The sequence below is a fragment of the Metopolophium dirhodum genome, chromosome 1 (assembly GCF_019925205.1).
Source record: "Metopolophium dirhodum isolate CAU chromosome 1, ASM1992520v1, whole genome shotgun sequence".
Classification (NCBI taxonomy): Eukaryota; Metazoa; Arthropoda; class Insecta; order Hemiptera; family Aphididae; genus Metopolophium; species Metopolophium dirhodum.
In genome coordinates, this window is record NC_083560.1 from 51,087,595 (window position 1) to 51,111,739 (window position 24,145).

Genomic DNA, 24,145 nt, shown 5'->3' on the forward strand with positions numbered 1-24,145 from the left:
TGAGCGTACGATAATAATCGGGTGAGCGTACAATAATAATCGCGCTCGCTTATAATGGACAATGGTTGTTGTGAGTGTGTGTCTCTCGACACTACGGCAGCTGCAGTCTACACTGCGGTCCGCGGCCTTGCACTTGCTGTATTAATGTATTATATACATTTGTAGAATAGTAGATGCTCTGATGCTGACATAAGCGCAACTATCAGCAGCTAAACCCTGATAATTAATATTTTAACTAAAATATGATTAAAAAACTGGAAGAATGGCATAGGATAAAATAGGGAGGCTTAACCCCCCGAATCACCCCTAAGGATGGTGATTTACTTTTACACGATTGTTATTTACTATAACATCAAAATAAGAACACTATACTTACTATAGTAAAATTAAATTTAAATATACACATGATACATAGAAGTGAACTAGTGCCTAGTGGAGCACTGGATCACCTACTGGCTACTAGTTACTATCTAGTAGATAGTACCTACGCGACATGAACAAGTGAACAAAAAAGTTAAAATATCTGAACTTCACTGGCGTGCTAGCCCCAAGGGCGGTTCCAGAGACATGGTTGAAGAGAAGGGGGGCTGTCATAATTTTCAGACAACTTTAGATGATATGATATATTTATTTTGTAAGTTTGTTTTTAACAATATCCATTTTTTCTAGAAATACGGCTTGGGAGGGTGAAATGGCACCTAGCCTGGAGCCGTTCCTGGCTAGCCCTAGAACCCTAGCACACTAATAAAATGAGAAAATGATGGTTTAAAAATTAAATTGAAACCATGGTTGCAGTGGTAGCTAAGCTAGTCAAAAAGCGTAGTATAAACCATGACTAAATGTCTATTTTCTCATGGTATAAACGACCTTTCACCCGCATGGAGGTATCCGTAGTGACGCCAGTGGCGGTAGCGCCACTAGTGTGTACGCCGCGGCCAGGTTTCGACGTTTTCGAGTGTTCGACCGTCGCGTATCGTCGCATCGGTGAACCATCGTTAGCGGTATGTACAACGTCCCGACTTCTGCACGCACAGGAGCGCGAACACAAACACATTTTCTTAAGCCCAATTTTGTAACGGACGACCGGTCGTGCCGTAAACAATAGGAATCCATATTTTTTTCCCGCAGTGGTACGTGATTCGTGGCATTCGTGCCTTTTCGAAATTTTGGTGTTTGATCCATCAAACACGTTTTTTTTTATTCTTGTTTACTTGTTACTTTCGGTACCCTATGGTTAGAAGTTTTAACGACAATTTTTTGCTGTTGAACTTGACCGATTGAAACAAGTTTCAATCGCTTTTATTATTATTAAAGTATAATTGTTCATAGTGGTTTTTCGGTATTAACGTAACACACATCCAAACTACAAAGTACAGAATGGAGACGCCGAAAAAATCACAACCATCACATCGCGATGTTGACGAAAAATACGACGCTACAACTTCTAGCCCGCTAAAAGGTACGTTCGGAACGCATATGATTAAGGGCAACATCCTTTTTTTGTCATCTTTGTTCATATCAAGCCCAAAACTCCAAAAATTATAAACCGTTTGTCCGAGACACTCCCAGTAATTTATAATTTTTCTCTATACCTATTAGCAGGGATGGTCTGGCCCACCGGGATACCTGGAAGTTCCCGGTGGCCTGACCTATTGGAACGTGCTATTGGCCTGACGGATGCATGACATTATTTTTTTTAAATAATTAGTGTTTCTTTACACTAAAAAAATATACTTACTTGGTAGTATTAATAATTGTAAGCAATACTACCTACAAGAGGAATATCATAATATTATATAGTAGGTAGGTACCTAATTGTTTTGGAGTTTTGTACTGTCGAAGAATTTTTCAGTGAGCACTAGGTGATTATGTATTTAACCAAACGCGCTTAATACAAGAAGTTATTACTACTAAGTACTAACAAATTTTTATTAATAATTATAATTGCTTAGGTATTCAAGATTGGTATATTTTGGGACGCATAAACGCATTATTATTATTGCGTACCTATATATGCTTGGTCTGATCGTCTGTGAGAATGTGACTCCCTCGTACACACAAGCGTGGGCCCCTCTCTAAATTTTTTCATACTCTATTTTTTTTTATCTGAAAGACTGGTATATTACATATGATCAGCCCCCCTCCCCCCAAATACCCACATATGTACGCCTATGACGTAGACATGTGGCCTGAGTAATACATTTTCCCAGCCTGAATTTTTCTCCCAGGCCGCCCCTGCCTATAAGGCACCTACTAGTATATTAAATTATTAATAAATAATATAAATAATACCCAGAGGTCATATTCACCTAGCGCTGACTTCCTATCCGTCTTGACACACTACATTCATATTCCCTATGATCAACTACTGGTCACTACGGTATAATACCTATGTTTTTACTATTTTATAGCTGACTTCAGATGACTAAGACGTATCCTAGTCTTTTAATATAATTTAATGTACTTTTATCTAACATAAGCACGTCTCTTACTTTTGTCCGTCTGCTAGCTTTGCCTAGTCCAAGAACACCTGTCCGAGCCACATTCAACGACAGTGATGACGATGAATCAGATGAAATGGAAAGTCCTAAGTTTCCGCATCTTATCCCAATTTATAGGAGGACTCCTGATGAATATGATTTAGGAGGTGTGCGTATTGGTTGGGACGATGGATATGGCAGTGTGTGTTATCAAGATGATGATTATGGTAAGAATAATATATACCTATATTATCTAATTTTAAAAACTAGTTTAAACAGTGTTGTAGGTAGTCTATTGAAAGTACTCAATTTGGAAATTAAATTAAATTTAATGATAAAATATAATATTTTATTAAGTTATTATTTTAATATACAAATTTGAATTTAATACATTAATTAAAATGTATAATAATTTTAGATTTTTGAACATTATTTTATTAAATAAATACGTTTACTATCTTTGTTGTTATTTTTGTTCTTTATTTTTTATTTTATAGGAATCATACCCAATTTTAATTTTAATTCTGATTTGATGTTTAGTTACTGAAAGGAGGTCAAAAAGGAGTAAAAAGAGCCGATTATTCTCTGAACGTCATCATCGATCTTTCTTTAGATCGAACCACTATAATTCATCAAACAATGAATCACCTTCTCCAAGGAGTTGTGCAAGTGTAAATAATACTGCTATGCAGGAGGAGCTAAATAATTATCTAGAATGTATATTGAATTGTCTCAGTAAGTAATATATTCACTCATTAAGCTTTACATTTTGTCTGAATAGGATTTATTTTTAATTCTTAAAACTACATTGTTGAAAAGTAAATAAGTAAACAAAATATTTTAAAAAATCTAGTTGTATTGTATTATAGGTGCCAAAAAGAGAAATCGACAGTTAATGAAAGCTAAAATGGAAGCTAGTTCTTCAGCAAACAGTTCAACAGAAAATAATAATGTTGGTGGTTGTTCATTAGATGACTCTGCTGATGATGAAATGATGATGTTGTGTAGTCAAGCTATTGAAAAAAAAATAGCTGCAGATGCTAATAATACTGATAATACTAATAATACCGTGAATAAACCTACAAAATTAAGTGTTTCACATTCTTTGTCAATTAACGGTATAAGCCCATTAAAAGATACCAACAGTGCAACAAATAATAATGTATATTACCATGCTGCTAAAAAGTTCAAACCAGTACACAGCAAACTATTTGGCGAGGAAGAGAAAAGCAATTGTAAATCACAGTGTCACACATTAACTTCAAATATGATAAACAAATCTGAAAATGATGGCTCATCTTCCGCCATTACCACTGTTACTAATTCTAAGAAAGATGATTCATCATTATCATTGTTAGACGACACTTTAGCCAAAGAAGATGAGTTTTTTTTGGGTATTGATTTTGCGGAAATCGAGCAGCAAATTTTGAATGGTGCTAAAGAAACTACTACTGTATCAGCAGTTCAGAATAGTTATAAACAGCCAAACGCAAATGTCGGTATACAATTGGAAAAAAAAACAGGTATATGTTTATTATTCATTATATAAATAGTACAAATTTATGGTTTTAAATCAATTTATAAATTTAAGTGCAAATAATAACTTAGACCAATATTACGTAAAAACTAGATGAAAATATTTTTGTAAACTAGTTAAAATTTTAGTTAATTTCAATCGGACTTACCTGGTTTAGCCCTTTTGAATATTATTATGGTGCCTTCATTAATAATCAAAATAAATTTATATTAAGAATCGCTTGTACCTACTGTCTTTGTTTATTTAGCAAACATATTATCTTAAGAGACTATAAATGACTCTTAATATTAATGTAAAAAATTAAAAATTTAGAAATGGGATATTTGAACATTTTATGTATACATAATACAGTATATGATATATAATTATTTATTATAGTTTATTACACAATTTATGTAGCTACAGACATTGTTTTTTGTGACTATTTACAATTTTAAATTTTTTTTAAGTTAATTGTTACACTTATGTGCTTATGTGCCTATGTTAATTTCATTAGTTATAACAATTTATAAATATCTTAACAATTTCTATAAATATAATGTTTTTATAATTTAATTGTCAGCTTATCAAAATGTTTATATACCTTTTCTAATTTTATTCTTTGACAACCAACAATGCAAGTATATAAAAATTAACAAATGACCCGCTCAATATCTTATATTTAGCTACTGGGGTGAAAAACTTGGATTCAGGGTAAAAATATAGTTAAAATATAAAGTAACAGCATGGAGGCTAAATAGTGCCCAAGTTAAGTTTGGAGTGTTAACTTAAACGGTCTTAAGAGCTCATATTAAACAAATATAGATAGTTAAATTTTCATTTTTTAAATATAAATAAGTTATTATGTTAAATAAGTTTTTTTTTTTTAGCTACAAGCAATTATGCTTCTTCCAGTAGTTCAAGTTCTAGTTCAGTACTTTGGCGTAGATCTACTTCATCATCATCAATTGTTAACAAGCAGCAACAATCAGTACAACAACCTAAACAATTCAGCAGTGTTGTTAGGACAGTAAATAACTCTAGGTAATAACATAATGGTTTTTTGACTACAATATTTTTATTTTATTATTGTGTATTTTATGTATATTTCAGCACTAGCAGTGGTAATGCAAAAGCTACAACGACAACTACTACCAGATATTGCACACCAGCTGAAATAGAAGCAAAACGAGATCGTGCTCGACGTACACTTTTGCTTAAGTTTAAATCAAAAAATAGAAGTGTTTCGTAAATTACTATTACTATTTGAAAATGTACAGTACTTCTCGTTGAATATATAATATCTTTTTGTCTATATATTAATTTAGAACTGATATAGTATTAATATTTTTTTCTTACGTTTGTATATCAGATATTATTTTTCATTTATATCTGTGTATGTGTAAACTGAAAGCAATTATTAAACATATATTAATATTAATATCTGGTTTATATAAACTAAAAATATGTATAATATCTGATTTATTTCATAATTCTTAAACTTTGTATATACTTGTAACCGTTTAAAATGTATTATTGAAGCCCAAAAAAATAAATAATTTGTATAAGTTAAAAATAAAATTTGACGTAATTTTTATTTTAATATGATAAGTTTTAAGGAATACTTACAAAGTAAATTTAGTTATTCAAAATAAAAATTCTTAAGAAAACAAGTATTTATTTCATTTGTGATAATACATAGTTTATTTTAACAAGTATGGCATATTCAATGAGTGAGTGGGATAAATAATTTGGCATTAGCTAATCTATAACTTTAGACTGTTTAGTGTGATGGTTCAGTCATGGATGACATGAACGACATAAATTGAGTGACAATACTTTCTCTTGATCTGTAGAATAATTTTCGGTTAATTTAAATCCAAGCATTGTTAGATCCAGATTGAACTTGTAAGAAATTTAATTTTATGATGTCAAAAGTCCTCAGTGATTTGATTGTCTAATCATCAAATAGTAATACTTATGAGTTTATTCTTTATTATTCGTGAATAAGGCTAGTTATGTTTTATAGTCTCATGAAAACCATAAAATAATGTCAATTGTCTACAACTTTCATCTGATTTTGGTCACACATTGTGTAGTCATGTTAAGTTTATTTTATTCATTGTAAAATATGCAAGGACCATGGGAATATTGTGGCAGATGTAAATATGTCATTTAATATGGTATTCATGAACTCGGAGGATACCTTCTCATGAACAGCATAGACCTTAGTTTTTGATGGATAGTGAACTAGTAATAGTGTAATTATTGGGTTGGTTGGTTAAAGTATTAGTGTGTCATTGATTAGCTGCAACAGACTTCTCGTTATAGTGTGCTTTTGAATGTTCAAGCAATGACAGTCAAATGATTTTGTCATGAGAGGATTCGACTGATTTTTTAAGATGCATTATTTGAAATTTATTTATATATTAATTATTATAATTTAAATAAATTACATTTATTATTTATATAATAATGTATTTATCCCCCTCATCACCGCTTTCTTTGAGTGTTAAAACTATGAAAGTTATTGTGTTTCATTTTATATTGGAATATTTTTGTCAAGTTAATAATCATCAACTTTTTTATTACCATCCATTCTCTGTTGCTATTTAATTACCATTTAATTACCTATTTAGGTTGTTTTATTGTTAAAATTTGAACTAGATATATCAAAATGTTGTAGCTAGTGTTATTGTAGTGCAGCCTATGTCAGTGGTCACGTGTCTGGTTAGCAAAAACTTATACAATCCAGAACCTAGAATGATACATTTTATTATACAGCTCATATTGGATATCAAGGGCGTCCGCAAGAATTTGTCAAAGGGAGGGCAAAATATTTTTGTCTCATTTTATGTCTCACTATCCTATTAGTTATAAAGTATATTTGTGACATGTTTTCTTTTAAATAGACAAGGAATGTAAAAATATTTATGAACTATACGTAGATAAATAGTTAAAACTTACATCTTAAAGCATTAATTTTAATTAATTGTTATGTAATTTTAAATAATCAATAACATTTTTTTATAAATAAAATGTTACTGTTGATTTTATAATTTTAAGTGGTTTATAAAATTAAATATTTCTAGCTTATTTATTCATTGATACCACAAACTTGAAAAGTTTAAACTATTATTGGTATGCCATCCATGAATATTTAATTTTATTATTAAAAAAAGTAAAAACTTATTCGACACTGAAGTATTGCACTTGGTCCCACCACTACATCTCATAATCTATAAAAACAACAATCTTAGTTCTGACTTTCATGATTGTGTGTAATAAAAATCACTGTAAAAAAAAAATGTTTTTATTTTTTATTTAATTTGCGATTTTTTATATTACAATGGTAATGATTGAGGTTGGGATTACGATGCACTTTGAATTGTTTTCCAAATCTAACTACGTGATCCTCGTTTACTAACATACCTACATTAAATTTTTTGACGATTTAAAATTTTAAGGTCATTTTGTGGATTTAAACATTTTTAAAGCATTTTGAAGTTTTTTCTAAATTTAAATTTTGCACATGCTTTTACATGAATTTTATAATAAATATATGATCTAAAGTCAAATCTATAGGTATAGAAAAAAAAAAAAGTTAATTTTCAGATTAAATAAGTAGTCCAAATGATAAGTTCTGACTGTAAAACTTTTATACAATCATTTAAAAGTTTAAAATGTATATTATAATTTATACCGAATTTATTTTAAAATTTATATCTTTAATATTAAAAAGGTGGGTAAGTGGATGTAGCTCTGCTGTACAGTAGGTTACAAGTGGGTCACTGTAATGGATGGTGTTAAATTTGAATTTAATGATATAATATCATTGTATAAGAAAAATGATTCTGAGCAAAAACGGTCAGTTAGCCTATGATATTACCAAGTATATTTGATGATATTATTGTAAATAAAGTAATTTATATATAACCTATTTACGTGAAGCCTTGTTTTAAATTTTCAATCCTTAGCTATAAAAATTGAACATTTTATAAACTTTTAACTACAAAATAATTAACATATTTTAAATTTGATAAATTTTGTCAAAATTTGAACTTTAAATGCTTATAAAAAAAAATTGTACCTATATATTTTTAATATTTTTCAACTGCTATTAGGACGATATATCAGGAGCCTTATATTAAATTTTCACGCTTTTTTACCCAACAAATAAAATTTTATTGATATTTATAGAAAAAAAACTAAAAAAAAATTGAAAACTGACAATGTCTGTAAACAGCTAAAAAGAGTCAGATTATTTTCAAAATTTTATCGTGTATAGAAAATGCTAATACAAACATTCAGTGAAATTTTCAAGTATCTTAGATTTAAAAACAAACATTTTTATGAATTCTCAACTCAAAATGATTTGCTAATTTTTGTGATTTTTCCGTATTTTGTCAACATTTGAACTTTAAATGCTTATAAATAAAAACTGTGACTAAGGATTTTTAATTTTTTTCATCTGCTTTTGAAACAATAACTTAGGAGCCTTCTATTAAATTTTCAAGCTTTTTTACCCAGCAGATAAAATTGAATTGATATTTATAGAAAAAAAATGGAAATTGACAATGTCCGTAAACAGCTCAAAATAAGTCAAAATATTTGGAAAATGTTATGGTGTATAGGAAATGCAATTATAAACATTCAGTCAAAATTTCATGTCTCTACGGTCATTTGTTTTAGAGTTACACCAAAAACCAAAATCGATTTTCTCGAAAACAGATTTTGCGTAAAAATTCCCGTTTTTTCTTAATTTTTCTTTTGTGTTTCACGTCGCGTTTGAAAACTACTGGGAAATTTTTGCTTTTGACCCCCCCATAGTACCAACTAGATTCACTTTCCTATCAGAAAAGTTACTGTTGAAGAAAATCCAAGCACTTTTACTGTCCTAAAAGGTGATGACAAACACAAAAAACAAAACACAAATCATTGTAAAATCAATACATTCATCAGAATCTAAAATAAAAATAATTTAATGCACTATTTAGAACTGTTATGGTATTTTAAAATTTTTTTAGAACATTAAAATCATCAATAATAATTATGATAATCAACCCAGAAAAAGCCAAGTGGGGGGGGGGACTGCCCTTACTTGCTTCCCCCTGCGGACGCCCTAGTTAAAGATAATAGATAATAGAGAAGAATAATATATAACTAACAATAACAAATACCCATTTAGTACAATATGGAATTTGTTTGAAACATAATACACACTACATATTATATTATTTACAGTATCCAGTGAAAGTGTAAGACCTTCTTATAACTGACACCCTGTAAGACGGAAATCATATGATGGAAAATAATAACAGTCCCGTATATTGTAGTCTCCAGATAATACATATATCAGTTGGTACACAGCGATTGTAAGGAGGTTTTACTGTATAATAATTGAAATGATTGATGGAATAATACAAACATATTTACTAAAAAAAATTTAAAATTTAACATTAAAATCCTTTCTTATAGTCCCAGTGGGTATTTATTGTGTGATTTACTGCATATAATAGACAACAAACTATAGTTGCGACCACGTAACAGTGGTTATACAATTTTGTGAACATACACAATAAATATGGTGACATTCATCTTTTTTGTTTGTTTTTTATTTCTAAAATAATATGCACAATGTAGATAGCCAACATGATCTGTTTTAATTACAATTATTCAACATTCTACAAAATTTTCTGAATTCTAAATAGTATAATATTTATTATTATGAAAACTACACAAACATTTATTTAATAAGGTTTAAGAGGATGTAACACGGGTATTTATCATCTCCGTCTTACAACTGGGTGAATAAGCAAATTTAGGCTCAACAGATCACGTTTAGGCGTTTAGCTTCGCTAGTATAAATTATAATAAATTGACCTAGTATGAAACTCGATGGGAAGAACAGATACTGTGTTTGTATGTGTTTTTTTTTTACGATAATTCAGTTTATTAGTGAGAATGAGCATTTTTATTTATGAAATACTATATATGCAAGTTTTACAATAGGTTGGTTCACTCTAATTTTTAAACTAACGAAGTTAAACATGATCACCTGAGGGTAAATTTGGTATACTACGCACTGTAGGACGGAGACAACAAATGCCTATGTTACGTACTCTAATAGCTGAACCAGTACTGTTACATTCTAAAAAGTTTATTGCATTTTAGTTTAGGAAAGATCTATTTTACGGTAAATTTTTGTTTTTTTTATTTCAATCTATTAGTTTTATATTGTAGAAATGATAAATTATTGAACTTCATCAAATGCATTGCTCAGGCAAAAAAATCAATAAAATTCAGAATAATTAATTCCTAACCTGTTATCTATGATTGATTCAATTATTATGTATTAATTTGTACACTTTCTTTTAATTTTTGATTAATGTGTGTACAAAGTGAATAAATAATATTTAAATACTATTTTTGTAATCAAAACCTTTTTTTGTGTATAATTAAAAAGTAATAACAATAAAAAACATTTTTAACAGAACTTGATGACTGGGAGTAGACACGAAAGCCTAGATTTATTGCTTGTTTAGAAAGATAGTTATTTGGATACCTGTAGATTTCGACCATGCCTGGTTGAGAATAATCAACTAACATAATAAATTATAAATTATTTATGGAGTAATTTGAGGTAGCTGACAGGATAAACCAGCATAAATTATTATCACATTATAATTTTTAATTCCATTTATTTTTTTAACTTTATAAGAACATATCAATAGATTTATAAAATTATAAATATCTTGCATACAAGTTATAGTTGAAAACAAGTTTCACATAACATTTTAATTTATAGGTACAAAAAAAATTTCTTTTACAATATCATTAAATGAAATTGTAAATATTGAATAATAACTTAGATATAGTATGCAATATTCAAATATATAATGTATCTGTATAATACCTATTATAATTTATAATTTCCATTTTTTTCTGTTGAGTATGTGCGTAATAGAATTAGTTGTTACTTGTTGATAAATCGTAATTTTATAATGTCATATAAATTAATTTATGAATATGGTTATGTATAGCTTTGGAATAACATAATTAAAAAAAATAACCAAAAAATCAATTTTATAAGTAGTGAATTATAGATTTGACAAATATAAACAAATATTTGAATACATTGAAAATATAAACAATTGTGGTATAGGTACATATAAAATTAGATATTCAGACTATTCAACTGCAAAATCACTATTATTATTATAATTTATTGAAAATTAAAAACATAATATAAAATAACCCAGTTATTGAAATTAAATAATTTTAAAGAAATTAAAGAAAAATTATTAAAATATACCTGACACTAACATAAACTGTATAGTGTTTTCTTACTGTTTACTTGTAAGAGTTAAAAAAAAGGATAAATAATAATAAAATAAAAATAAATAGTAAAAAAAAAATCACACCTTAAATAACAATATTTTTGAAACAATATAAACATTAATAAGTTAACTAAAAAATGCAACTGAATAAAATCTTTTTTCTTGACATAATAAATATTAAGCAATAGTCTGATCAAAATTGTAGTTTTATGAAAATAGATAATTTATTCAGTATTAAAATGTAATAACAAAAGATTATATTCAGCCACATAGTTAATTATTCCATAATAAGTTTATTTTAACAAAATAATAATAATTAAATTCTAGGAACGCGTAAAACAATAAAAAAAATCTTTTTATGTATGTATTGTATATTGCGAATATGGTTGTGATTAATTAAAAAATAAAAGTGCAAAAAGTAAAAGGCTTTGTTAAATTATGTAGTATGATTATTTATAACAAGTTTAGGTAAACCTAAAGTCTATCATAAATAAGTAAATATATATATACAATATATTTAAATTGCTTAAATATGTATTTTATAGTACCATTGTACCATGGAACAGTACCAATAAAATAAGTAAATAAATTAGTATATAAATATAGATATCTAGATAGTACATATTCAGCTAGTCTTGGGGTTTCAAGTCTTTATTAAAGATATATATTTTTTTTTAAATTACATATATTTTAATTAATATTAAATATATTTTTTACGATAATAAACACTGATACTGTTAATATTATGATAATAATTATAATTGCATACATAATATATTTAATGTAATAATTGTAATAATAATAATTATTATAATTATAAAAATCATATATTAATATTATAGCTAATATGTATATAATATATATTATGTTCTTGATCAGACTTAATAACTATTATTTAGGACTATGATTGATATTGCACAATAAAATTCCTATAGTATTTTTGTCCATTCATATTATGTTCTTTTCTATTAAGGTACAAGTATAAAATTCTCGGCATTGATATTTGATTTTCACTATCAATCATAATTATATAAAAAATGTAACTGATTTTTAAAACAAACTGACATTTTTATGGGTCGTAACAGTGATAAATTAAAAATGATGAAACTATGTCAGCATAAATACAATCTATTTAACTATTTAAAAATAGTTATATATATATATATATATTAATGTACAAATCTGTAAATTTATGAGCATTAATACTTGCAAAATTAAAAGCTCTAAACAAGGCTTAGTTTCACAATAAATTAATATTACATGCATAGAACAGTAAAAAAAACAAATAAATATGATGTGTTAAATTTGCAGTGTATATAAAAATAACACAACAATTTCTTAAATGTAAATTTGCAAACAAATTTAATACATTAATATAAATTATTAAAATATAATATTATACTTCAAAACCGAGAATTTCATATCATTCAAAAACGTAAACAATGTGTCTTGCCAATAAATATATAAAATATTCAATACATTTAGTTTTGTATAGTTTATATTTCAGTATTCTTAAACATACCTGATTTTATTAGGAGTATTGATTTTAAAATTAAAATAAAAAATAATTATTAAATAGATAATCAATTTTCACAATAATAAACACTAAAGCCCACATTACATTATATATGTTCACTAGTTTCTTAATGAAACATCTTAAATTGTATTTCCATGTTTGATCAATATTAATTGTAGTGTAAAAAAAAATAATAATAATGTTACAAATATAGTTAGAAAATATTTTATCTAGGATGTATCTATATATATTGTAATTTCTTATTGAATACTTGAATTATATCAGAACAAAAATGATACAAATACATAAAAAACTAACACATTTAATTTAGTTCTATAATAAACACCCAATAAAATCACAATATGTTGTATATATATATATATATATATAAATATATAATAATAATAATAATTATATTAATATCAATAATATCAAATTTATAATTGCATATTCATAAAGATTTTAGTTATTAGAATAACTACTATCTAAATAGCTATTTGTTCAAACTTAAAATATTACTCTTAAGTTTCAATTTGTTTTGAATTACACAAACGATAATATGTTATGAATTTACTATAATATCTTTCATGATTATGTCCAAATATTGTAAGGGTTGAATTTAAAGTGCTTTTCAGTAATCATAATTGTCAAATCACCCACCGGATAATAATTGATTACTTTTGAAATTTAAGAAAATAAAAAATATTATAAATTTATGAATCCATAAACTTAAACATGTTTAGAGGTAAACAACATAAAAAAAATTAAATAATAAAAATTTAAAAAAAAAAATTAATTTGAATAAAAAAGTTTGACACTAGAGAGCTAAATGGAAGAATGCATTATAGATTAGCACCAATTTGAGTAATATTGTAACATATTTTCAGTAACAACACTACTATTATCAGTTAATTTAGAGTAAATATTTTCTAACAGCGGTCCAAATGTTAAGAAAATAAATATACTAATTATGTGTATGTAAGTATTTATAAATAAAAACAATAGGTAAATAATAAAATTAAAATTAAAAAAATAAAACAAACAAAACAAAACAAAAACAAAAATAGAGAAAAATAATTGTTGTCAATAGAACCGCTGTTATAATTATAATTTAGAACAAGTTTAATGATTTCTACTTCCTAACCAATAATTTATTTAGGTATAGTGCTAGTTACCGTTTAGATTGTTCACTTTAGATATTGAACCTGGTGCTGTAACAAAAGTGATGTCTGGTTTATTTTGTTGAGATTGAGTGGTACTACTTGTTATAATATTTTCAATTTCATCATTGTCCTCATCCTCTTCATCAGAACCTTCTTCTCTATCACTTTCAGACATAACATCTACTCTAAATGTTGATTTGTCAGTAGCACTTACAGTAGCAGTAGATACAGTAATTGAATTATCTCCTTGTCTCATTGTTGACAAGTAGTTAGCCAATGTGGTTACAGTGACATTTAGTATTTCTGCTGCTCGGAATAGAGTTAATTCTTTTCTTTGCAATTTAGCCAATACATCGGCTGGACCTTGTTCCAACCAAAAATCTCGAACTCTATAGAATATAGTTCCATTTAATGACTTTAAATAAAAGAAAAATGTTTTACTTTACCTGTACGGATGTTTTAAGCAACCATAAGCATCTCGATATCTACCGTAAAGGGTTCCATAAGATACTCCCATTAACTCTGCAGCAACTTTCATTTCTAGTTCTTTATTTTTTATTGCTTCCATAAGTCTTTTAGTGAAAGGTTCTTCCCAAAATTGTGGACGGCGTCCACCTGATTCTAGATAGTCATTCATTTTCATTACATCAGAAAATTGGCTTAAATCTATTAACACAGAAATAATTAAGTATAAATATAAACATTGTAATAAAACTTGTAATTATGAATTATACCTGGAACATGTGCTGGTTGTTCACTGAATCCTTGGCTAGCATTGGTGACACTACTTGCTCTTTCTTCTTCAGATGAAAAAGTTGTTACATTTACTGTACCAGTCTTAAAAAAAGTCATATAGTTTATAGTTGTTATTATACATTTTTTTATACAATATTATATTTTATGAACTTATTAGCATTTTTTAGAAAACATCTATTATATCCATATCCACATAAAAGACAACTTTGTACTTTTTTTATTTTAATAATGTTTAAATAGGCATTTACTTACTGTTGGTTTAGGAAGCTCTACGTTGTCAGTATCAACAACATGTTGCATTTCTGGTTCCCAAATGGACTGGTCAGGTTCAGACTCGTCTTCAACATCTGCTCCATCCATATCATCATTTTCCTAAGAATGATAATTATAATTAGATAACAATATTAAATAATCATATACTAATAAGAAATAAAATTTACTTGTGGTTTATCTGTATATTCTTTTTTTATATTAGCAGTAGTAGCAAGCGTTGAATCTAATTTTCTCTTCTTGCTAATATTTGACTCATCAGCAGTTACATTAAAACTTTGGTTTTGCTGTTCTTGATCTGATCTCCACGATACTTCAGCCAAGCCTTTTATCTTAAGTTCTTCTGCAGTTTTTAACAAAGAAGAAAGCTCGGTCTAAAAACAAATAAATAATGCAATGAAATACTAATATTTATAACAAAATTTAAGCTTTAATACTTACATTTTCAACATTAATTTCTCCTTTGTACATAAAACTGACTAGGGCTTGAATATCAGAGAACTTAACATCTTTGAGAATAACTATTGCTTTATTCTCATCATGCTGTGACAATATAGTATCAAAGTAAGTACTACAAGCAGAAAGCATAACCTGAAAATATATATAAATACAAGATTTTTGTATATTAAATAATTTATGTAAAAATATTAACTAAACTGTATGAAGAATATACCTTATGGGCTCTAAGGGTTTTTCCCTCACAAGCCAATGTAACATCACAATAACTCTCCCGTTCTAAAAGTTGAGAAAACATTGCCTGTAAATTTGAGTGATGATACTTCCACCGTAAACAATATTGTTGTGGTGCTAACGAGTTCATATTGTCCTCAGTTATGGGCCGCATTGATATTTTAAAAAATGTCTGGTTTGAAAACAACCTGACAAAATTTTTTAATCTACCATAACCCTAGGAATACAAATGATAGAAACCTGAAAAATTAAATTTATATTTGCTTAAATATTTTCAATAAAATAAATCACTAAAAAATTAAATTGTTTCCTTTACAGTACGAGTGTGTACTTATTTTAATTATTAAGAGGATATAAGTGCATTATTGTTTTCTCCCTGACCCACATGCAACTTTACAAATTTTCTTTTTAGCGAAATCAATTTTGGGTTAAAAAATTAAATATATGAATGAATAACCTATTATCAAACTTAAGTTTAGTCAAAAAAAACATTATTTGTGTTTGTACGTTCGTGCTTTTTTTTTTATTATTTTTCAGTTTGTATCCAAGTTATGACTATGTAAAATATTACAATTTAAAAATACTCAAATATTGTATACGAATTGCAATATCATAAAATGCAATTACCTTAAAATATAATATAATTATAATAAAAAATAATCATAGCATATCGTATAATAACAAAGTTATAAGATACCTCATACAGCCAGTGCCATATTTATAGGATAGAATAAAAAGGAATAATCCAGAGGTTCCCAACCAAGATACATTGAACTTGAATTGAAGATGGCGTGAAATTATTGCAAATATTAAGCAATCCAACATAATTTTCACAATTTAAAAAAATGATTTTATGAGAGGTATAGGTAGCGAGTGTGTATATTATGTTTAGTTATACCATTGAGTATATAATATAATACATTGTATTATATATTATACTCAATGGTTTTGCCTAGCTAGATAAAACCAAAGTTATAGAGCATAAATATAAGAACAAGATGTATTATTATAGTGTTTCCAAATTTTCAGAAAATACTTTAAGTCGTCTTGAGTCAAAAATGTTGGGAACTTCTGGACTAATCCCTTTTCCTTGATATAAGGGAATACTTAATTTATATATTTTGATATTTTAATAATCCTAGATATGAAAAAAATTCTGTATTTCTAGTATTATTAAATTTATCAATTTATTCCATCTCTAATTGATAAAGCCCCATTGATTGCAGATTTATTTTTTAAGTTTAAGTATACTTTAGCTTTTTATTTAATAGACAATCATAATAATTGCCATTTTTATTTTTATAGAAAAATAATGTCAGAGTCCATATATTAATATTGACCAGAAGTATACCTAAGCATTCTTTAGAATAAATTAATTCATAACAAGTTATTGTAAGTAAATAATACAACATAATAATAGATTTCAACTTATAGGGTTTAAAAATTAATACCTAAATAAAAATGCACATATGATCAAAATTTGCCATATATAGAGTATCCTATATACTTATATTTTAATGTGAAAAATTTGATCAACAATGTCGGTTCCTGATAATATTTCCAAAAACCTAATCTCAAGAATCAGTATGTTAAATTATATAAAGACAGAATTTGTGTGATTAAAATAAATAAATAAAATTTATAATGAAGAGATAAGGGTGCTAAAAGTTAAATACATAACTAAAAAAAATAATAAATACTGTTAGATTTCTGATTCCCCAGACAACTTATCACGGATTTATAAAATCTTTATTACAATTGCAACTTTTTAAGTTAATACAAAAAATTTTGATAATTAAAAGAAATTCAAGAATAAACAAGGGTTTATATTATATTGTTATAATATATTAAATATATAGTATATATTTAAATAACTGAGTTCAGTAATAAAGTTTTTATTATATTACAGTCAAAATCATATATTTAAAGTGAATTATCTTGTCAGTTAAACTTTAATGGATTTTATCGTGTATACAAAATATAAATGAGTAATGTCACTATTTAGATGTCTTTAATAATCTGATGTCTAGTGTGTGTATCAGTCTACATTTTTTTTTTAATTTAACACATTTTAAGTTTTTAAGTTTATTCTTTGTCAATGTTAAACCATTTATTTAAATGTATTGAACTCATATTTATTAGCCTGAATTCATTTTTTATATATTATATTGTATTATATCTGTGACTGTTATTATTTAATATTATACATTTTGTATTTATAAATTATTTAAAATATCTATGTTATCACCAAATGCACATAAATAAATTGTTAATCAACTAATAAAACATTTAATAATATATAAGTTTTTATAATTGTTAATTATTGACAAAATAGTTGTATATTTTTACTTCTTTTGCTATTTATTTGGGTACACATTATTTTGAAAATGTAATTGATTATTCAACAGTTATCATAACTAAATCTTATTCTTTTAGTGCACAATGTATTTTAAGTAAATGTTTGAGTATATTTACATTTTAACCTTGCTGTGTCCTCTAACATTAAATGCAGGTTTAAAAAAATAGGTTATTGGAGCAAGATATTATTTTGAAAGGAATGATCGGTATATACATATATACAACAATAATGCATCAAACAAGTATGAAAAAATATGCTGTTAACAAAAAAAAAAAGATTAAGTGTTTCCATAATATAACAGAGAAATAAAAAAATAATTTTTAAAATCTTTAAAATCCTAATTGTGTTCTAAAATTGTGTTCTATAATTATGAATTTATAGTTACTTCATTATTCTAAACCCACTATCTCCCTCACATTGATCAGCAACTAAAAAAATAATATTAAAAACATATTATGACCATACAGTGAAGTACAAATAGGTACTTTGAAAAACTATTATATATATAATAATATTATACCTCATTATTTGTTAACAAAATAATAATATAATAACTTTTGTCAAATAGTTAAACAACAATAAGCTCATTAATATTAAATTATATTTGTTATTTCTTTATTTGGAAACACTTCAAGCAAAATATATATTTAATAAGACATGAAATATGATGTAACCATAATAATTTTATACTAGAGTGTAATAAACTGGAAGAATTAGGATATGTAAGAAAAATAACTTGATATATGTATTCAGTATTCGTGATATTAGATAGGTACATTAAAATAACTAATTTCAGTTAAAATGATTATTGAAAAAATAAAAATTAATACTAAAAACTATCTTTCATATTTTCCTTATATTCCTATAAAGCCTATACAGAAAACAGGAGTGACACACCATGTATACTAAAAATTATTATAAAGATAATTTATTTTTCAAATATATTGTTGAGTTGTTTTAATATTGTTTCACAAATATTAATGTACCTATTGTTGTACATATATAAAATATTAACTAAAATATTTATATCACAGCTTAAAAAGTGTACTATGTACTAGTGGCGGGCTGGAGGAATCTATAGCTGCGTCAACTATTCAAAAGGGGTGGTGCCACCCCGTGGCTGTGGCGTAGAATTACATGCTAAGGTCCGACCTCTTGGCTCTTTCACCCATATTTTATTTACATCATAACTTTATTATAAGTAAAAATGGGGATGGTGGTGGTGGTATGTACTTAATAATGAAAATGCATCATTTAAAATTTAAGTTTAGTCCGCCACTACTGGATACTAAAAATAGAAAAGTCACATACAAAATGTGTACTATGTATACCTACTGGCTGTGTGATGTAAGATGTAAAGTAATAACACAGTTTCTAACGTCAAAATTCAATTCAGTTACAAATAATTCATAGTTAAATTAACTATAATACACATTTATTTATTTTAATATTAATGTCACAAAATAATATTTTAACATTTTTTAATTAGAAAATTTAATAATCCTTGATAAAATAATACGCCAGTTACAGTTTAATAATAAAACATTTAATGGTTTTAACAAAAAATAAAATGTAAGAATAACTTCATTAAAAATAAATGTTAGCATTAACACTTCTTCTCATTTAACAACAAGCCTTTAAATTTGTTATCTTATTTATAGAAGTTATATTTACCGTACAAATAATGTGTTTTGCTAATCAAATTATTATACTGACTATAATTTATTGGCTATGTCAACATTATACATTGATTAAATATACACTATATACTTAATCAATGGTAGATAACTATTTTGCATTGATGCATCTAAAATTTCAATTTTGTCTATTAGCATTATGAATAGCTAAAATATCGGCTAATCTATGTTGTAAAAAAATTATTCATTTAACAGAGGGTAAAATAATACAGAACAGAAATTAAATTAATATTATTGCAATCCTTAAAATGAAAATAAAAATGGCAGTTTTTCACGTGATAATTGGTCCATTTATATTAATTACACATATAATATTGGACAATGTGTAAAGTAATAAGCTATTAGTTATGCCAGTAACACCTCTAGGAAAACAACTTATATAATGAATAAAAACATTTTTAATTTCTTCAGCATCCCTAAATCTGTTGTTATAGAAACATATTATGATAAATACCTGCAAACTTAACCAGATTTCTCCAAATAATTAACTAAATTGTATTTGTGAATTTATATTTTGTCTGTGACACTTTTGTTTCTTACAACCATAGTTATAATATTTATCTTACAAAACTTATTGCCAGGTTCAAATGAACTTATTTTAACAATACTCAGCCACTCAGGTTTGTTTTACTTTAAAATTATAAACAAAAAAAATAAATAAATACTTAAACTGTTAAATTAATACCTAATTGAATGATATAGGCAGTGCCATTTTATATTTGTATAGTAGGATGAAAATAGTATATGTGCATTTATTAGTTATTAATTTATAATTCTATATTTGTGGTAATAGAAGTAAATATACAATGAGTAGTTTCTAAGCCATAAAAATATTATTGTAATTAAAATTGTGTATACATGGAAAAATAATTTTATTTACATACATAATATTATAGAAATACATTTTTATAACTAAATCTAAATCATGGATCAATGTATTCAATATTTAATATTTTTAGATTAATATAGTTACTTTTTATATTATGTAAATTAATGGGTTTATGTTTTGATTATAACATCATAAAATAAAATTAATGGCTTTATTAACTTTACAAACTACCTAGGTTTTAATAAAAAAATAATGATTACATTTTAAGAATAATATAATTTAACCATAAACACACGTTTATAATTTTTTAATTTAATTTATTTAAGGTGTTTTTATTTTTAAGTTCTTTGTATTATACTTTAAAGCCTAACTAAAGCTACTTATTCAATAATTTATTTATTTTTTAAGCTTCAACCATATATTTTTATCCATTAATTTAGTGTCATATATTTTCCAGTATCCATATTTATTAATAAAATTAATTTAATTACAGAGTTCAAAAATATTTCTACCGGATATAATGAACATAATTTAATATTGAATATGATAATTTATTTTAGACTAAAAAGTTCATTCTGAAATATTTTTAACAAAAACAAATACATTATTGAATGTATCCAATTATATTAGAAAATCAACTTGACCGTTTTCCTAAATATAGTTAAGTTAACATAAGTTAGATACAAAATATTATATTAAATTATTATACCTATATATAGGTATTCTGAAGTAAGTTCTAAGATATAAATTTTTCTTAAATATATTAAAAGGACGCCACTCAATCAATGTGTCCATCTAAACACGTTTACATAACAAATTTTATTTCACTAGTTTAATAGTCTGCTGTTAGTTTTAATATAGAATGAATTGACCTATTATCAAACTTTTATGTAAGAACAGTATCTGTGCTTAAGTGTCTACAATTTTTTTATATTTTCATTTTCAACAAGATATGGGTATGTAAAATATTAAAAACGCCCATATCTTACTTGAAATTGAAAATATCAAATAAAAGCCAACGCTTAAGCACAGATAATGTTCTTACATAGAAGTTTGATAATAGGTCAATTAAAACTAACAGCAAACTATTGAAACTAATGAACAAAAATGTGCTATGTCGTACGTGGGTAAGAAGGAGACATTAAAGCATGGGTAGCAATCCTCTTTATGTTAATATTTTAAGAAATTAGGAAACTTATTACATGTATAAAATATTTGGATGTTCTATTAAGGCGTTGAAGAATAGTTTAAATAATTTAGTTATACCTAATATATTTAAGATTCAAGTCCATAATAAACTTATCATTTCTCAAGAGTTATCCCAAAAGGGAGATTTAAAAATAAATATACCTATTCCATTATTACTATATTTTATTGAAAATATATTTCTTTAATTAATTAATTGTTCAGATTGAATAGGCTTAATACCTACCTATATATAATCTAGTATTATGTACGAACAAACTTAACCAACAATTGACTTTATCGTATTTATTGTAAATATTTAATACATTCCACTTTATTATTCAATAACATACTTACAATTTAAAAATAAGAAATAGAATGCTAAGTTATTAAAACCAAATCAGTTAAATGGTTATTATAATACAGAACGAACACACAATAGTAAAAAAAAATATTTCTATAAAATATGTGTGGAATTTGATTTGAACTATATTTCAAAAACATGAGTTAATAAATAGTTTTTCAAATGTTTGATTGAATAATAAAATTATAATTTACTATCAATTATATCATTTAAGAAATAATTGTATTTATTAAAATAAGTACAGCTATTAATATTAATGATATGATGTAATAGTTCTAAGATTCAATTTTTTAAATTTAGTGTACACAATAATTATAGGTTAAATTAATTAAATGAATACATATAAATTACAAATATAATTAATTCAGCAGTTAAAACTTCCTATGGTTTTTAAGTAAACCAAATATATTTCAATAAAAACTTATATGAATTGGTTGTAAATGTTTATACCTATTAAGTGAAAAACACATTTTAATTGTGATTACTGATTATGTAATATGTAAAAAAAACTAATGAAAAATAAGTTCTAAATATCTCTAGTTCCAACAGTTACCTATTATAAAATTGTAGTTATAGACATTTTTAAGATGTCATTCAGTTACATTTAAAAAGAAAAATAACAGTGAATAATAAAAAAATATTTATCTTATGTATTTCCACACCTATTTTACACACAATTTATTATTGCCTATTAATTTTAAAACTTTTTTAATGGAAGTATGTCAAATTATATGAACATATAAGATAAATTGTATGTCAAATGTCATTAAATCGCATGATTTACTAGTGAAAAATAATGAGACTGAATATTTTAATTTATATAATTTAGTAATTTTCAAAGAATAATCTTGTTAAAATTTACAAATGCAGTCAATAAAAATGTCCATTTTGACAACAGATATGGGTAGCTTACCAGCTTTTTTCGGTTTTTAGTGGTTTGATGCTTCTTCGATGTCACGCCAATCACCAAATAACAATTAATTGTTAGTGTAACAAACACAAAATTAAGAAAAACCCTCTATTAAAATGATAAATTGAGCGATAAGAATAATGCGGGGATAAGTAATTAATGACTACTCTGTACTCAAAACTCGATTCACACCACGGTAAATATTAGAAAAACAAAAAAAAATAATAGTACATAGTTATCATAAAAAAAAACAAATTGAAAATAGATATCAATAAGGTCATTAAACTGTAAAACGCAAAACTCTAGTGTACCGTGTTAATAACATTTATTCGGTATAATAACTTCTCCGCAATTCTCATACTATCATATTTTGCAATTGCAATTTGATTCTGATAACTGCAGACTGATTCATACGTCAACTACGGGATTAAGTGATTTTTTTTTCAAAATTTTTTCGTTCAGAAAAAAACAAAAAAAAATGTAGAATTACCAGAAATTGTAATAAAATAATTAATTATCAAGACAAATGGGAATATTGTTGAGCGCCGTCCGAAAGAAAAACGTTTTGTATCCCCAATCACCATTCCCCGGAACATCGGCTGGTGCACCACCCAATCCAAAGAACCAACGGTGGCAATATGAGTAGTGGGAAAAACTTCGACGTGCGGCAACCTGTTCCGATGTCAACTGCGTCCGCCGTCCGTTTCATACACTGAGTGTACTATTGATAATGTCTATCCATGCATAATTGATAATATTATATAATATATCACGGACTAAGATTTTACTCGGTGATTCTCGGGTCCTTAACATCTTACGGACAACTGCCAGCCACCTTTGGGAATTGGGATGTAAATTATTGTTTATTCCAAGTCTGGGGCACACGTAGATAAATTATTAAAACTATAGTAGTTTATAGTAAAGTAATTTTATTGTAGTTTTGTACAATTTTAATCGTGGTTTCGAATATCTAAACAGCACACATGACACATGCGCAGTAATAGGCAAAATACGTGAGTTTTTTGTCGGCGTGTGAACATGTTCGTATTTGTACGGACTTTGAGATCAGT

The 24,145-nt window shown here is 26.0% G+C and overlaps 2 protein-coding genes across 4 annotated transcripts; one reads left to right on the forward strand and one right to left on the reverse strand.

Annotated features, from left to right (window-relative positions):
• Window positions 1–1,037: 1,037 nt before the first annotated feature.
• LOC132936782 (uncharacterized protein DDB_G0271670-like) lies at window positions 1,038–5,635 on the forward strand. Its single transcript, XM_061003548.1, has 6 exons — window positions 1,038–1,459; window positions 2,510–2,707; window positions 3,021–3,215; window positions 3,350–4,003; window positions 4,887–5,040; window positions 5,110–5,635. Exons 1-6 carry the CDS (start codon window positions 1,378–1,380, stop codon window positions 5,246–5,248), a joined length of 1,422 nt encoding a protein of 473 aa, XP_060859531.1. The 5' UTR covers window positions 1,038–1,377; the 3' UTR covers window positions 5,249–5,635.
• A 5,892-nt stretch (window positions 5,636–11,527) lies between these two features.
• On the reverse strand, window positions 11,528–23,934 carry LOC132936335 (zinc finger and BTB domain-containing protein 14-like). Of its 3 annotated transcripts, none has more exons than XM_061003048.1 (8): window positions 23,387–23,934; window positions 15,715–15,971; window positions 15,483–15,632; window positions 15,212–15,415; window positions 15,024–15,143; window positions 14,750–14,852; window positions 14,462–14,681; window positions 11,528–14,404 (listed from the first exon to the last, which is right to left on the reverse strand). In XM_061003048.1, the coding sequence occupies exons 2-8, from the start codon at window positions 15,883–15,885 to the stop codon at window positions 14,020–14,022; spliced, it is 1,353 nt and encodes a 450-aa protein (XP_060859031.1). In that variant the 5' UTR covers window positions 15,886–15,971; window positions 23,387–23,934; the 3' UTR covers window positions 11,528–14,019. The 3 variants fall into 3 exon arrangements, with proteins under 3 accessions (XP_060859031.1, XP_060859030.1, XP_060859032.1); XM_061003047.1 differs by having other exon boundaries at window positions 23,079–23,930; XM_061003049.1 differs by having other exon boundaries at window positions 23,566–23,584.
• Window positions 23,935–24,145: the final 211 nt, after the last annotated feature.